Genomic DNA, 16600 nt, shown 5'->3' with positions numbered 1-16600 from the left:
TTTGCCCTTGCATTTAGGGATTAATCATGCATTTAGGGATTAATAACAAGAATTTTGGTTATAAATTGGGGACACATCAATTGGAAGTAACAGAGGAGGAGAAGGACCTCAGAGTATTGGTTGATCACAGGATGACTATGAGCCGCCAATGTGATATGGCTGTTAAGGTAGTTAAACAGATGAGGGCCTACAGCCCTCACTCACATAAGTAATCCTTACCCAAGACGACATGTTGATGTTGGACAAGTATCAGGGGGTAGCCGTGTTAGTCTGTATCTACAAAAACAACAAGAAGTCTGGTGGCACCTTAAAGACTAACAGATTTATTTGGGCATAAGCGTTCGTGAGTAAAAACCTCACTTCTTCGGAGGTTTTTACTCACGAAAGCTTATGCCCAAATAAATCTGTTAGTCTTTAAGGTGCCACCAGACTTCTTGTTGTTTATGTTGATGTTGGAGTTACCCTTGTTAATAAGAGTTGCTGAATCCGTCCCTTAGTTTGTAAAAGCTGTGTTTGAAAAACAAAGACACATCTCTGGTTAAAATGGTTACTGCTTGAAAAGAGAAATACACAAATATGGGCTGCATTCAAACAAAGGGAGTGCAGGGACTAATTAATGCAGATACTGCACACAGTCAGCTCCCTTTCTGTGCATGTCTTGGACTTCAGAGTGCATGTGGGATTCTAAAAGAAGAATGACAGATTTACAGTCTCTCTCCACAATGATACAGATGGAGGAAGGCAAGCGTGGGTTTGTTTGTCCATATCAAACGTGAACCTACTGACATAATCCATTTTGGTCCATGCAATTATTGGTACTGTGGTTGACATCCGGAATGTAAATAGGGCCTTTTGGGATGAAATACTGGAACAGAGTTGGCTGAGAAGATACCATAAATGCCCAATTTATGTTCAAATGCTATATCCGTTCTCTCTGCGGGTCTTCCACTCCCTCACATGTCATGGACTTTGTTCTTTTTATAAGAATGGATTTTTTAAAAAGCTAACAGAGCTCAGTGGAAGGCAAGGCTCTGCAACGTGCTCTCTTACCTGCCAAGCCTTCATATTTTTTTGCAAAGCTTCTGTGTAATGCCTCCTTTTTTTGTTGGAACAAACTCTGTTCAGCTGTTCAAAATATATGTGCATATTTTCCATACAGAATTAGAATGATAAAACCTACAACTCTGGTAATTGTGCATGCAAATTTACCTTTAATCACCTGATTCTCCATGGGCCTTACCTATATGGTAATTTTCACCATTGCAAAGTGAGCATAACATGCTACCTTGCTTTTCTGATAGTGAGTTACACTCACTTTGCAATAATTTTGCACTAGTGTAAATAAATACATAGGGTGGAGGGCAACAGAAAATCAAAGCTGTAGTTGTCTAAGTAGTTATCTTTGTGTGTAGTTGCCATGATAATACATGCAGTCATAGTAATGGCATATGCAAATGAAGCACACATGCCTTCGTGCACAGTTTTGAAAATTGGGTCTCTGGTAAATGAAGACCTGGAGCAGCATGAAGATGCTTAGCAATATTATTTTGTATCATAATGATAGTATCTATGAGCCTATGTAAATAATAATTGGCCATTGAGGAAACTGCAAGTCTTGCTTTTCCTGATCACAGAATGAAGTTCAACTGGGGCATGGGATGCTTAAGAATTCCAAGATTGTTACATATTTCATATATATCCATTGGGTTTAAGCAGCAAACACAATATTCTTAGACCAAAAAACATAAGTGCCCTTGGTTTGATCTTTAGAACCAAAAACCCATGTCAGCACTGATGTTTCTGTTTTACTGTTTTTTCTATGCAGTTACCAGCTTAATCATCATCATCTTGATTTTTCAGGTTCTCCAAATTTATCTCCAAATCCTATGTCCCCAGCACATAATAATCTGGGTAAGTGTGCTGTCTCCAGAACTGTGTGTAATTATAGTGATAGGCATATGGAGGATATCTTAATGGTGATATTACTGCCTGATGTTGTGGCATTATTTAATGCTTCTTTGTGCTGATTCCCATTTATTATGGCGACAGTGATTCACAGTAGCTCAAAGTTAATACAGAGATCTGCGCTTACAACGTAGGGTTGGATATAAAACAAGATGCAGTGACAGACCAAAAAAAAAAAAAAAGGGGGAGAGGGGTGCCAGGGCGAATGAGTGTGAGGCTATAACAAAAATAGGATCTGGTGATCACATAGGTTTGCCAGGAATGCATCCTGCTGGTTCTTATTTTAATAAATGTGTTTTAAATTAAACTCTATCTTCTAGAAAGCAACTATATAATTTTAGTTGCTTATTATCTATCTAAGGTGCTTATCTGACCACCATTATCTTATTATCTGAGTGCCTCACGATCTTTAATTGTATGTATCCTTACAACACCCTTGTGAGGCAGTACGGTATGAATATCCCTATTGTACAGACTGGGAACTGGGGCACAGAGAGGCTAACTGACTTGCCCAAGGTCACACAGGTAGTCTGGTGGAGCAGGGCCAGATTGTAGCTGACCCCTTCATGGGCACACAAGGTGAGGTCAGGGACCGTTATGATGCCAATGCAAGCCTTCTGGTTCCCGTATACGTCCGACTACCTGAACTCAGGGGTGGGCTTAAGGCAGGCCCTTTGCACTGGCCAGAACAGCCGAATTCTTTCTGGGGACCTAGGCAGCAGTGTAGATCTCTGCAGCCCAGGGCTCATCTGTAGGCACCAAGAGCATAGTCCAGACCTTAGTATTATACCAACACATCAGTGGTTCTGTTTTCATCCTATCAACTAGAGTTATTTAAAATAATAAATAAGAGGAAAATGAAAGATGTAGAAATCAGGGTTGTATAATTCTCGGAGATAAACCTTGTAGATTTTGTGAGTATATTTCTGAACTTGCATTATCTCTTCAATGTGTATCCGATTGTGCTCTTTATTTTCATGTAGACTGACAGATCTAACCATATTGCTGGGCTCACCCCATTTGAAATTACTCTCAGCGGTCACCCTCATACAACCCAGCATACTGCAGGATCCGTTCTCTAAATGTTACTTAAGCCAGTAAACACAGACCACTTCAGATTACTCTTAAAATGCCACAGCCACAAAGCTTACATATGCTTACAGCCCTGGCACAGAGTATCTGGACAGCACTCCAGAATTTCAGGCATTGGCTGGCTTGCTTTTGGATGTCTCGGGCTAGTCAATTTTTTTTTTTTTTTTTAAAGGGTGCTGGATATATATATCTGGGTGGTACTAACATTTTTCTTTGGCTTAACTGTCAAAGTCTAAGAGGGAAGAGGGTTTTTTGGTGGGGTTGGCGGGTTGGTTTTTTTTGACTGCATCCTTTATGCTCAAGTGTACTGTTTGTGAGTTGATTGGAATTTCCAATGTTTCTTATCAACATTTTAAAAAACAACAACAACAAAAACCCCAATCCGGATTGCTTTTTGTTGCTGCAGATAGCAACCACCTCACCCACATCAGTAAGGAGTCTCTAGGAATCAGGCTTCAGTGCATATTTTTTTCCAACAAAGGCAAATGGTTATTAAACCATGCTGCTTGGCTGGTCAGTCTGTTGGATGTCTAATGTGGTGTCTGGTCGCAAAGACTAAATAAGGGCAGCCAAAGCATGTTAACCACAAGTAATCCATTTGTAGTCTCTGAAGCTGGAGTCAGAAAGTGTAATAATTTGAAATCAAATGAAAGGGACACAGCCAGGATTTACAAGATGAACATTTGTTGTTCTTTGACAAGTTCTTAGCTTGTGGAGGTTTAAAAAAATATATATATTTTTTAAATTTATTGTGGGGTGTTGAGTTGTGGGTAATTTTATAATAAGTAAAATGACACGTTGATAATCAAACCTGTCCTGTGTCAGTAGTGATGGAAGTCTTATTGCCATCTACACGCTGTTGGGTGATCTGCCCAAAATGAAGAGTTGGTGGTGGTAACAGGGTAGATGGTAATACAAAAACAAAAAACCCAACCCACTTCCTCCCTCAACCGACAGTATCAGGAGACAGGCCAAGGACTGAATGGGCCATGGGAACTGAACTCCCTTCTCCCTGCACTGCAGGTGGTCTCTCCAGATCAGAGGGAATGTTTTGGAATGTGAGTGCACCTGGCAAGGAGTCCACTCGAAAGGACTTTTTTGGTTCAAAGGTTTAGTTGTCAAACACACATTTTTAGTGAAAGTTACAATACCAAGTGATCTCCTATTTCTTTTGTTGAAACTAAAAAAAAAAAAAAAAACCCTAAACAAATCTATGATTACTGGTGCTGTGTGGATATTCAGATTGAGGTCAGGGAATTTATACGGCAGAGGGCCAGAATTGGGTATGCATATTGTTATCTATGAGTTTGGTATACTGGAAATCCATTGTCCACTTCCACAGTGTTGGCTCTACAAGAGGCTTGATGCAGACACTGCAAGTGAAATAACCTCATCTGACCATATGGTATGTGTTAGTAATACAGGCCTCAGCTGTTTTCTGTGGTGCAACTCTGCTACTTCTCTTCCCCCCTCCCCCCCCAAAAAGGGTGGTATTCCCAAGCCCTTCTGAAAGTGCAGTGGTTATAGAATGTAGTGATAATGAAGAGACTGCACTCACAGTCTCTCTTGCTTTCTCTCTGTGTGTTGCTTTAAGGATGAAGTTAGAGATGTGGCAGCCATAACTGGTACATATGGATTAAAATACAGAACTTCTGACAGAGACTGTGTCATCTGAGAATCCAGTGATGGTGTTGCCTTACGAAAAAATAATAACCAATCTAAATGTTAGGCCTTTAATATTTTCTTCTGACCTGCCCTAGCCCAGTAGAGACTTTCCTGGCCAGCATCTTTGTAATTTAATGTAATTCTTGAATATCATTAGAGTTGGCTGAAATTTTCCACAGAAAAATATCAATTTTGATAAAAATTTCCCTACAGGTAGATTCTAAATGAATAGAGTCAGTATTTCAAAAATTAAATACATTTTTGCCTCAACTGTCATCTCATATCAGTTTTTTGGAAACTGAAAAACCTAAACATTCAATTTTCAGTTTTTGGATTTTCAGGGTTCCCCCCCCCCCCTCCTTCTGTTAAAAATTGTGAGGGAAGCGTGATGAAAAACCCCTTTTCGCACTTTTTTTTTTTAATGTTTTCCAACTTAAAAACAGAATGAAAAAAGTGAGTGTTTTTTTTTTAACCTTTTCACACCTTTGAGAAACTTTTGTTTTGACTGGTTTCAATATTTACTGTGGAAAAGTGAAATTTTTGGACTAGAAGTTTCAAATGGCCATTTTCCCCACAAAGTTTTGAGTGGGAAAAATGTTGGGTTTCCAACAGGCACTGTGTATTATAACCATAACAAATGCTTGCTGCTCTGATCATACATAACAAGTGCCGTTTCTTGCTTGATGCAAGAATTTTCAGAAAGGAGCCACCAGTCCCATTCCATCTTTTTGTATAAAGTACTTCACCAAATTTCCATGAATAAGATCTGAGATAAATTCAGTGACCTATCTCACCGCAGGGTGAGTGCTGGGAAGAGCATGAAATGATTTGTTATATCAATTCACTTTATATTTTTACTTAGATTCATGTAAAGAGCCTGCAGTTGTTCTCCTCTGCAGCTGAGCCAACAGAAATACTGCTAGAGGTCTAGCTCAGAGATTATGGGAGAATAAGTTGGATGGGTCTCATCCCAGTACTCCGGGGACATTTATTGACCTCACCATTCAGCATGATAGGGATCCTTTCATGAGAGGGACTCAGGACAGGAAAAAGCAAGCATCTTGTGTATCAGAGTTGAAATGGATTGGCAGTGCTGTGTGGGTAGATTGAAGGAGGGTTTACCTGGTTACTACATATCCTTTCTTTAGCTGTTTGCACAGTCCCTGTGGGCATTGTGTGGATCTAGCATTACTAAAAGTCCTTACTTGCGTGAGAACCAAATGCATAAAAATCAAAATGATACGTACAGACCACTTCTAACACAAGAGGTAACTCACCCTTTCCATGATGGCTTAAAACTTAGCATAAGCCTTACACCACAATCATAGGGCAGGCAGCATCATTAAACATTCAGCTGCATTTCTTAGAGATTAGTGCATTTCCAACAAGATTCATGAGTGGTGAGTTTGTTGGTTTCTGTCTTTCCTCAAATTGCAAATTAAGCCGGAAGTGAAATTTCTGTACATCCTTTAGTGGGGACCCGCAGTCCCCTTGAGTCACAACCCAAGCAGAGGTGGTTGCTGAAGGAAAGTACCACAAAAGTATATACAGTACCACAGGTTATGGATGCTTCTACAACCCAAGGGCAGCATCACTCTGAAGATACCACTTGCAGGGCCAAAAACTTGTTTTGCTTTTATAAAACTTAGACTCTTATTTAGAAATGTTTGCTCTTGGATAAGAGCAAGCATGAATTTTTTTAAAGCAAATGAGCATGATTTAATGTACCTTGATGAGTATTGCTATTTGCTATACATTTGTCAGAATGGTTGCAACATTCACAGATAGGTGCCTCAGTCCAAAACTGCTAATGTGTGAAAATTGTAGAAACATGCTTTACACATGGCAATCCCAGTGTGGCAGTTAAATGAGTAACATAGCAGAAAGAGGCAGAAATGGAAAAGGAACGGGATGTATTGTACTTGATGATGACTTGTGGATTTGTACAATGGCATGTGAATGTGTGAGGGGAAATGTTCAAAGATTTTTTGCTTTATGTTTGAAAAAACCTAAGCTATGCTCATAAGAATGTTATAGAATAAATTTCTCTTCAGTTGAGGCCATGGCCACCGTAATAAATAAATACTCCATTTTATGGAATTATTTTCTGTTAATTTATGCTCGGAGGGTTACACTCTGATTCCTTTGGGCCTCACTTTCCCTTATGCAGGCAGGCATATACCACCTAGGAGAGCAGAAATGTCAGCCTTAGCTTGAGAAGTAGTTTTCTTTTAATTTGTTCACTGAAGGGAGCAAAGGTTGCCCCTCAATAGAAAAAGGTAAGAATGGGCTCCCACCCTTTCAGAATTCCTGGATTTGGATAGGATGTGCTGGGGTCAAGGGGCTTTCACAGAGAGGTCCTTTGCTACTTGGATTCCTGGCGTGCTGTGGCACTTGGACAGCACATCTCCTAAGGAACCAGCAGCAGGTTGTCAGGTGTCCTGAGAACATTCTTTCCCCTCAAAAATTGTGGAGATAAGTTATTACAGTGCAAGTTATTACAGACTATCTGTAATAACTGGTGCTGGGCTTTGTGAAGAACTGTCAGAGAGCTGCCCCCAGAGACTGACCACAAGGAAGGGCTTCTGTGGAAGTAGGGGAAGAGGACGACAATCAGCAGAGTAATAATACCTAGCTCTTATCTAGTGCTTCTCATCCGTACATCTCAAAACACTTTACAAAAGAGGTCAGTATCTTATCCCCATTTTACAGATGAGGCAACTGAGCACAGAGGGGAGAAGTGATTTGCCCCAGGTCACCTCGCAGGCCAGTGGCAGAGCTGGGACTAGAATCCAAGACTCCTGAGTCCTGGTCTGGTACTCTACTCTATTAATATGAGACGCACCATTGAGTGATGGGGATACCCATGAAATGTTCAGGGAAGTAAGGGCGCTATTTACACAATACCTGAAACAGTGAAAGAATGTTGCATCTGTACTGATACTCGTTCTGGTTTAGAGGAGTATAAAATAGGGCTTGGTCCTGCCTCCACTGTAGTCGGTAGGAATTTTGCCATTGATTTCAGTGGGGGCAGGCACAGTTCCACATGGTGCTGGAGGTGGGGTTTTTTGAGGTATGTGACTAGCCTCGCATCTGTATCCCACTTACTGGGATATGTTAACACTTGTTAACATAATTGTCCTTCTGGTTCATATAAATGCAAAGATCATTTGGACTGTAGTAGTGTAAAGGCTGCATTCTGGGTATAGCTGAGTGTGAACTTGAACAGGATACAGCTGGATAACAGCTTCACTTTCTCTTAATTGGCTAAACTTCCCAGGACATATGTCTCTTCTTAAAAGCTAAGGAGCTGGCGACAGATGTTTATATAAGAAATGACACTGAACCTATCTTCTTGGGCTGCTCTTCTTTGCGAGGAGGGGAGGTGGGGTCTGTCTCTGATTGTTAGAGCTGGTCTCTCTAACCCTGTGCCCGGAGCACTGAAGAAATACCATAGGGGAGAACCTGGCAGTGGGAGGGGGGAAGATAGTGCTTTCTGTTGCTCACTATTAAATCTTCTCCCCAACCAAGGAGCAGCATTCGAGTGTTTTTAAGATATCCTCACTTGCTTAGAATGGGGATGAGGAGATTAAATTACTATCGACTGTTACTGGAATTGACTTTAGCAGGAGTAGAAGAATTTCAGTTTCTTTAGTCTTACAATCACACCCCTCTTGCACATTTTGTACTGTCCTCTTCAAAATGACTCAGTGCAATAAGATGGTGCAGCTAGTTTCAGTTGGGACCACAGGCTGAATCAAACCACCGGTGAGCTCAGAAGCTGGACCAATGGGCCAAAATTTTTCTCAGTTACATACATGTTTCTGAGGGCAGAATTTAGCCCATTGATTTTTTTGACTTTTTTTTTTTTTTCAATAGCGGAGTAGCTACCTGAAATTAATGTTGTGTTTCATAGTTTGTGAGTTCAGTTTTATAGGTGGTAAAGATGAAGTCAGTTAAGTGGTAGTGGTGGCTATTTGTGATTATTCTGCATGCCAACTGCTTTGCGGTTGATGTAACTTTCTTGCTGCAACCCATTCAAATCTGTCAAGTAATTAAAGCTTGGTTGTTAAATAAACACAAGCAGTGGAGCTGAATAATATTCTGAAATGTTTCATTTTCTTCAAAGGGCCTCTCTGATTTCTTTCCTGTTTTGCTTTGAGCAGATCTGCAGCCTGTTACCTACTGCGAGCCAGCTTTCTGGTGCTCTATATCCTACTATGAACTCAACCAGCGAGTAGGGGAGACATTCCATGCTTCACAGCCTTCGATGACCGTGGATGGCTTCACCGATCCTTCTAACTCAGAACGCTTCTGTCTTGGCTTATTGTCTAATGTGAACAGAAATGCGGCAGTGGAGCTCACAAGACGACACATTGGTAATGCCTATTTTCTTGTTGTTATTACCATCTGTTGAGTGGGAGGGGAAGGTGTAGAGGGTTGGATACAGAGTGCTGAAGATTAAATCAGCCATCTGTGTAGCTTGATCAGTTTTAGTTAAGTATCTCCATTATTTTAACATATTAAAATTCCATAATATAAGTATATTTTACAACAGTAAAAATAAAAAGATGTTTTAGAATAGATTTATTAGACATAATAGAAGTTGAATTGTGTCTATCAGTAAGAAATTTATTTCTAAATTTTATGAGAGATCTCTTGTGTTTTTACTCTTTCCTGCCTGTTCCCTCATTAATAGAAACCAGTGGCTTGATCCAAATCCCATTGGAATTAATGGAAAGACTCCCATTGAATCAATGGGAGTCTTATCTATGATCTGGAGGATGGCGTGGATTGCACCCTCAGCAAGTTTGCAGATGACACTAAACTGGGAGGAATGGTAGATATGCTGGAGGATAGGGATAGGATACAGAGGGACCTAGACAAATTAGAGGGTTGGGCCAAAAGAAATCTGATGATGTTCAACAAGGACAAGTGCAGAGTCCTGCACTTAGGATGGAAGAATCCCATGCACTGCTACAGACTAGGGACCGAGTGGTTAGGCAGCAGTTCTGCAGAAAAGGACCTAGGGGTTACAGTGGACGAGAAGCTGGATATGAGTTGACAGTGTGCCCTTGTTGCCAAGAAGGCTAACGGCATTTTGGACTGTATAAGTAGGACCATTGCCAGCAGATCGAGGAACGTGATCATTCCCCTCTGTTCGGCATTGGTATGTCATCTGGAGTACTGTGTCCAGTTTTGGGCCCCACACTACAAGAAGGATGTGGAAAAATTGGAAAGAGCCCAGCGGAGGGCAACAAAAATGATTAGGGGGCTGGAGCACATGACTTATGAGGAGAGGCTGAGAGAACTGGGTTATTTAGTCTGCAGAAGAGAAGAATGAGGGGGGATTTGATAGCTGCTTTCAACTACCTGAAAGGGGGTTCCAAAGAGGATGGATCTAGACTGTTCAGTTGTACCAGATGACAGAACAAGGAGCAATGGTCTCAAGTTGCAGTGGGGGAGGTCTTGGTTGTATATTAGAAAAAACTATTTCACTAGGAGGGGGGTCAAGCACTGGAATGGATTACCGAGGGAGGTGGTGGAATCTCCTTCCTTAGAGGCTTTTAAGGTCAGGTTTGACAAAGCCCTGGCTGGGATGATTTAGTTGGGGATTGGTCCTGCTTTGAGCAGGGGGTTGGACTAGATGACCTCCTGAGGTCCCTTCCAACCCTGATATTCTGTGATCTAGATTTTTATAAGATCATCCATCCCCTACATGCATTTTAAACCAGTATAACTCCATTTCCTTCAGTGGAGCTATTCCTGATTTATACCTGGAAAGCCAGAGGAGATTCAGTTCCTGACAGTGCCGAACATTAAATAACAAGTTAGGGCCCAATTTGGTCCTCGGTTAAACTGGTGTAAAAAGTTAGTGGAGTTTTTCCCTATTTACACTGGTAAGGGCAGGCCCTTCCTATGCGACTTAATGGCACAAGTTAGTTTCCCTGCCTCCTGCCAAAAAAGCAAACCCTCTTCCAGCAGATTTTGTTCTTCTTTGTACCCTTCTCTAGGGCAGAACCAGTGGCTCCTTCACTTAGCAGGCGTTTTAATTTTTTCATTACTAAAATGGTTCCTGATGTGAGAAATCCCGAGAATCTCAAATTAATCCTTAAATTCAGCAGGTTCCATATGCTTCAAACAAGACTGAATGCAAAGTTTCCACACTAGCAGTGAGAGAGAACAGCAGAGGTTTATCAGAGTTTCATAGACTGATACCTGAAATTTAGGATTTTTCAACTCAAGTTATATTTATTATATTCATTTATGTATTTCCCATGGGAATTCAAGCATTTAAGGATATAGTGACTGTTATCTCAGGCTAAACACAATGGTTGAGAAGCCTTATATAATTTTATTCTAAATCCAATTAAAAATAGTTCCATGCATCTGTGGTGACTCTAGGAGCAGGTTGAAAACCCTATGTTGAACTGATGAAAAGTTCATATGGAGAATATCGGAGTGGCTAAGGGGAGGCATTTCTCAAAGAGACGGATTTGTGCAGTGCATGCTGCAAAGGACGATGTGGCTGGAGAATGCGCTTATGGCTTCATAAATTGCTCTTCCACTTAACTCATCTTTCTCAGCTTGAAGTCCTCACAGAAGTTTGTTGTTCCCAACATCCATTGAAAACAAAATTACTATGTTTGTTTTCCATCATCACTGATCTTGCTTGATTCCTCCCTTTTTTGAATCAGAAGTAAACCAGATTTCTAAAAACTCTTCTTCCCAGGGTTTGAGGTTTTGAATATGATAAATGTTTTCTGCATGCTTCATTGCTGACTACTGACTAAACTGAAATTGTGCCATGTGTTTTCTAGGAAGAGGAGTTAGGCTGTACTACATTGGAGGAGAGGTGTTTGCCGAGTGCCTTAGCGACAGTGCCATTTTTGTCCAATCTCCTAACTGTAACCAACGTTACGGCTGGCACCCCGCAACTGTTTGCAAGATTCCACCAGGTAACCAAGCCTGGCCTTACTCACTTACGCTGTATGCACTCTCCTGTGTAACCTTTGCCTGTGAAGAATGGGAGCTGTGCATACAGAAGTTGAGCTATTCAACAAAACGAACTGGATTTAATTAATATTATTTGTTTACAGTAATCAGAAACCTAAAACCTATTTTATGCCATCTCCACAACTTCAGCAGTGTTCCTTGATAGCATGAAGGGTAAAGTTACTGTTATGAGAGTTTGTACTGTCTATCCAGCCATTACCAGTGTCCTGATTCATAAAGATAAATGTGTAAGTGACCTTAAATAGATTCTGATTCATGTAAGCAGGAACACAATCTGCCTCCTAGTCTGGATGTGCCTTGCAAACTATTGGTACTACACAAATAAGTAATACAATAGTAGTGGTAAATGTTTTTAAACCTTTTGCTGAATGAATGTATGAAGAAAATCTTCTTAATTTAGAAGCATCTGTGTTATTCTCTGTTATTTTCCTACTTCTATTTTATGTTAACACTTTTTAGTGTATTGATCTTATTTTAGGGAAACCACACATGAGGCCATTTCATTGTCATGGTTGTAGTACTTATAACTATCTAAAACCTACTGAAAAGTCACAGGGGGATTTTAATAGGCTTTACTTAGAAAATAAAAATACATTTATAAACCTTGTATCAGATATACATGGGTGGGTTGCGCTAGTTAAGTCAGGGTGTGAGCATATTAAGCTCTTTTAAAAACAAATTTTTATGGCAAAAGTATTTAGAAAATAATATTTGGAATAATGAGCAAGTCCACCCTTGAGGTAGTGTTCTTGTTGGAGGCTTCAGGCCCATCCGTGGTCTGTTTCCCTTCTCAGATGGTTCACCAGCAGCTTCCAATGCTTTTAGGTTGCTGAGGTGACTTAACCCTCTGGCTAAATCACAAGAGTCCACTAGCTCCAAAATTAATTGAAGTCCATAAGCAAACATAACCCAATCTTCTGCTCCAGGCTTGTGCCCGGCACAGACCTTCCCCTGCAGGTCTGCACTCCTCCACCATAGTCTTTAGCCCTCCTCTTGGGCTCAGCGTGCAGCCTTTTCTGAACTCCAAACAGTCCCTTCTTCCCCTTGTTCACAAGGGTTGCTGTATCCCAGCCTCAGAGAGTGGCAGCATAAGGGGAACCCATGCCTACTGCATGCTATGGTTTCCAGCCCATGAACCCTAGACAATTGGGAAATCTGCCCGTAATACAAACTGCCCTGTCTTTCCTTTCCAGGACCTCTTTGTGTGTGCTTTGCCTGGCTTCCTCACTGGCCTTTTCCTGGCTCTTCTCTCGCTCTTTAATGGAGCATCCCCCCACCCCCAGGTCTGCTCTCCCTGAAGCTTTTCCTCTTACTGAACACAAGCTTCCATATATCTCCCAGCAAGATTTGTTCTAGGACGGCCTGCTCCTTGATTTTTTCAGCAGAACTCTTACAGACTCAACCAATGGGTAGCCAGGTCTCCTACATGTAGCCGCCAGGTCCCTACATGTAGACATGCTCCCAGCAAAAATGGTTTGATCCCCAAACAGATGACAATATCGGTTATGGTCAGGCTCATAAAGCATGCTCAGGCGTGATTTTTTTAAATCGCTTATTATTCGTCTTGATCCAAGCATTTATTTTTCAAACTTGGACATCCTCCCAAATGAACACTAGTCATGTGCCAAGTTTCTAAGTCCAGCAGTTTTTAAGTTTTCTGGGTAAAAAAAGTCTGGCAATAATTTTTTACACTGGGAAACTTGTTATTTTTCAACTACCCAGAACTCAAAACCAGCTGAATGGATTCTTCTTTAGCTTTTAGCTGGGACCAACCATGGAAAATTTCAGTTTGAAGGGGAAATCTTTGGAACGTTATGAACAAGTGAAAAGAGGGTTATAAATGAAAGCGTCCTGCATTCTTAACTATAGTACTTGCTACCAAACTATATAGTATAGTCCTGACATCTGACTTTTGACAGCAAGAGCTGTTTTGGCAACTGCCTCTCTACAGGATGGGGTGGTGATGACTTCTGCTAATGGATACCATCTAAATTCAGCTTTTATGGTTTCTTTTGGTTTTAGCTTCTACATTTCTACTAATTCCTTAATTACACTGTCAGCAAAATTAGCAAATATTAAGGGTTGAGGTTGTAATCAAGGTTTGCATTGTAATGCGGGAAGATGAATGTGCTTTGTGTAGTGCGCCTTCTTTATCCTTGGGAGGTAGAAGGAAGTGCCATGTGGTGATGCAGTCTGTTTTAGTCAACAGAAACATGCTGAAGGGGCAGTAGGCCCATCATTTGGTATTTCCTTACTTTTCTAGGGGTTAAATTATGGAGGTGTTGCATTTATAACCAAACTTAATTTCTTTTAGAAGCTTGCTTCTTATTTATGCAGTCTGTCCATAATGTAATATGGTTTGGGGATGGGGAGAGCAGAGTTAAGTGGTTTCTTTCCTTCGGCAGAAAAAAATGGGATTTCTTAATTTAGTTACACTAATGCCATGTTGTCCTGTTCCTTCCCTGACAGGGTGTAACTTGAAGATTTTTAACAACCAGGAATTTGCAGCCCTTTTGGCTCAGTCTGTGAATCAGGGTTTCGAGGCTGTGTATCAGCTGACCAGAATGTGCACAATCCGAATGAGCTTTGTCAAGGGCTGGGGAGCTGAATACAGGTCAGATCTTTTGTCTTCAACTTTCAGTAGACAGCACATTTGTGCTTATTATCACGAATCATGCATGCTCCAGTCCTTGATTTTGGGAGTCAGAGTGTTCAATGAGGTCTTTATATGCTACTTTTAGAGTAGGAGACTAAGCTGGCAGTAGTTTAATTAAAGCAGATAGTATGCATTTCTTAGGGACGTGTTTTTCAAATGTTTTAATTTTGTTTCCATAACTGGAGAAATGAGAGGAAAAAGCAGATCAATCCAATACAGTATAAGCTGCACCATTCCTCATTGGGATGATGTATATCTGGTTACAGTGTTGTACAGCACAGGATCTCTGACTGCAGCTTAACTGTAGGTGAATCCAGATGGACATTGTAAGAAAAATTATATGTTGTTTATTTCTTGAAGTTAGATTTAAATTTGATTGCTGGAGTTTCTAATGGGCAGAATCATTGTGACTATATATTAGGGGATTAGGTTTAGCCTTAACATTTCTTTTATCAGGGACTTGTGGGATTAAATTGAAAGCAGATGGGCTTGGAAATTTTACATTTTAAGATATTGGTTAGAGTCATTGAAAAATTATGGTAAAATCTAATTCTTCTTGCCCCATTCTCATTGCCTGCCACATGGCAGTTGTTATTTAAATGTCCTTGTAATTACTGATCTGGCTTGCAGTCCTTTCCATAACTAAAGGACTATTGAGAGGACAAATTAATAATGACCACTGTAGTTAGGACATACAGTGTGGTGTTTCCCAGTACTACAGTACCCGTACAGAGAGCACAGGTTAAAAACAAATGCCAGAGTTTATACTGCCATCCTGAGTAGTATTGCATTTATCAAGCAAACAGCGCTTATAAATGCTCCATAAGTCACAAAGGAGGAAAGGCAATATTTGCTAATGCCAAATGGGGGAAATGAAATTGGTCAGGAAATAAAGGTGGTTTTGTGACAGAACAACGTACAAAGGATTAAAACAAGATCTTAAAAATAATTATTTGATGGTGTCCCTTTAAATCTACAGCCTTATTTAAAGAGTCCATAGTGATATTTACTATCTCTGAATGTGCTTGCAGACATGCCTGATTGGTTCTTCTTTACAGTCTCCTGCAGCAGAAGGGGTTGTGGGGGAGGGGGGTGATGCTATAGTATCAGCTGGAGCCCAGGCCTCTCACGTTACTCTCCCACTTCCTTCATCTCTCCAGATGTTTGGAGTCCATTTTGTTTTTAAATCTTCTGCACCCAGGCCAGACCATTTCAGCTGTGGCTCCCAGCCATGGTCTCTAATGAAATCCAGATGAGCATGACTTACTGGAAGTCAGCTATCTCATTGGAGTATTGTAGTCAGTGAAACTCTACGCTCACATTTACTGTAGCAAAGCCCAACTTTTGCTTCCGTGCCACGAGAAATTATATCGAATTGTCTTTGTCATAGCACAGTTATTTGTTGAACTGATTCATATGAAAAGCTTATTGAAAGCTGCATCCAGAGCATTGTTCTAGTAATCTGTACTTTAGCTGCTTACCCAGTTGAGCAATCTGTTGGCAGGATGTTTGAGTGTTTTTGTGTTCCAGCGATCAGGGTGGCAATTGCATAAGAAGTCCATGACACACAGGCTCGTCTCTGACAGCAGAGCCTAATGCAGGCAAGCCAAAAAGCAACAGAAGGCCTCCCTGGGCTAACTTACTGAAATCCATCTTCAAGCTGATGTGCTGTCAGTGAAGTCTGATTGTCTTAATAGAGTGTCAAAATAAAGCATAATGTTATAGACTTGGGGACAGGGGGAAACAGCATGCTGAAGAATGGATTTGTATGTAATGGTGCTGAGCCATTTGTTGGTATGCTCTTTGTCAGCCAGTGTTTGAGGAGCGGACAGATATTCCGTGTTAATTTCAGTGAGAGTTTTAATTTCATAATGGCCATGAAGGGGATGTATGCTTTACTGAAATGTCAGAGTGAGCGAGAGAGTTGCTCCACTCTCCCTTGCAATCCTTTTGTTCAGGTGGCTCAGGAGACATCTTTGAGTACAAAAGACTCACCCTTGGGCCACTGAACTAGGTAAACCCTGCCAGTACACCCACTCTTGTGGCAACACACAGTATGCTGCCAACTCTGGTCAGCCACGCCTGATCTGGAAATGGGTGTGGTGCCTTCCAGGCAGTGTCTCCATTTTAAGATCAGAGGGTAATGGATATACATTCCTAGATAGAATAGGTTGTAGCTCTCGCCCATGGAGGCAGCTAAGACGG

The 16600-nt window shown here is 40.9% G+C and overlaps 1 protein-coding gene across 1 annotated transcript in view; it reads left to right on the top strand.

Moving 5' to 3' along the window:
- SMAD3 (SMAD family member 3) overlaps positions 1–16600 on the top strand; it is a 105971-nt gene that overhangs the window by 82910 nt on the left and 6461 nt on the right. Inside the window, exons 5-8 of the mRNA XM_054042011.1 lie at positions 1861–1911; positions 8889–9101; positions 11544–11681; positions 14209–14353. Of these exons, the coding sequence (XP_053897986.1) occupies positions 1861–1911; positions 8889–9101; positions 11544–11681; positions 14209–14353 (547 nt within the window). The remainder of the gene's footprint in view (positions 1–1860; positions 1912–8888; positions 9102–11543; positions 11682–14208; positions 14354–16600) is intronic.

Source organism: Malaclemys terrapin, chromosome 10 (genome assembly GCF_027887155.1).
Source record: "Malaclemys terrapin pileata isolate rMalTer1 chromosome 10, rMalTer1.hap1, whole genome shotgun sequence".
NCBI classification, from domain to species: Eukaryota; Metazoa; Chordata; order Testudines; family Emydidae; genus Malaclemys; species Malaclemys terrapin.
This window is presented reverse-complemented; position numbering and strand designations above follow the sequence as displayed.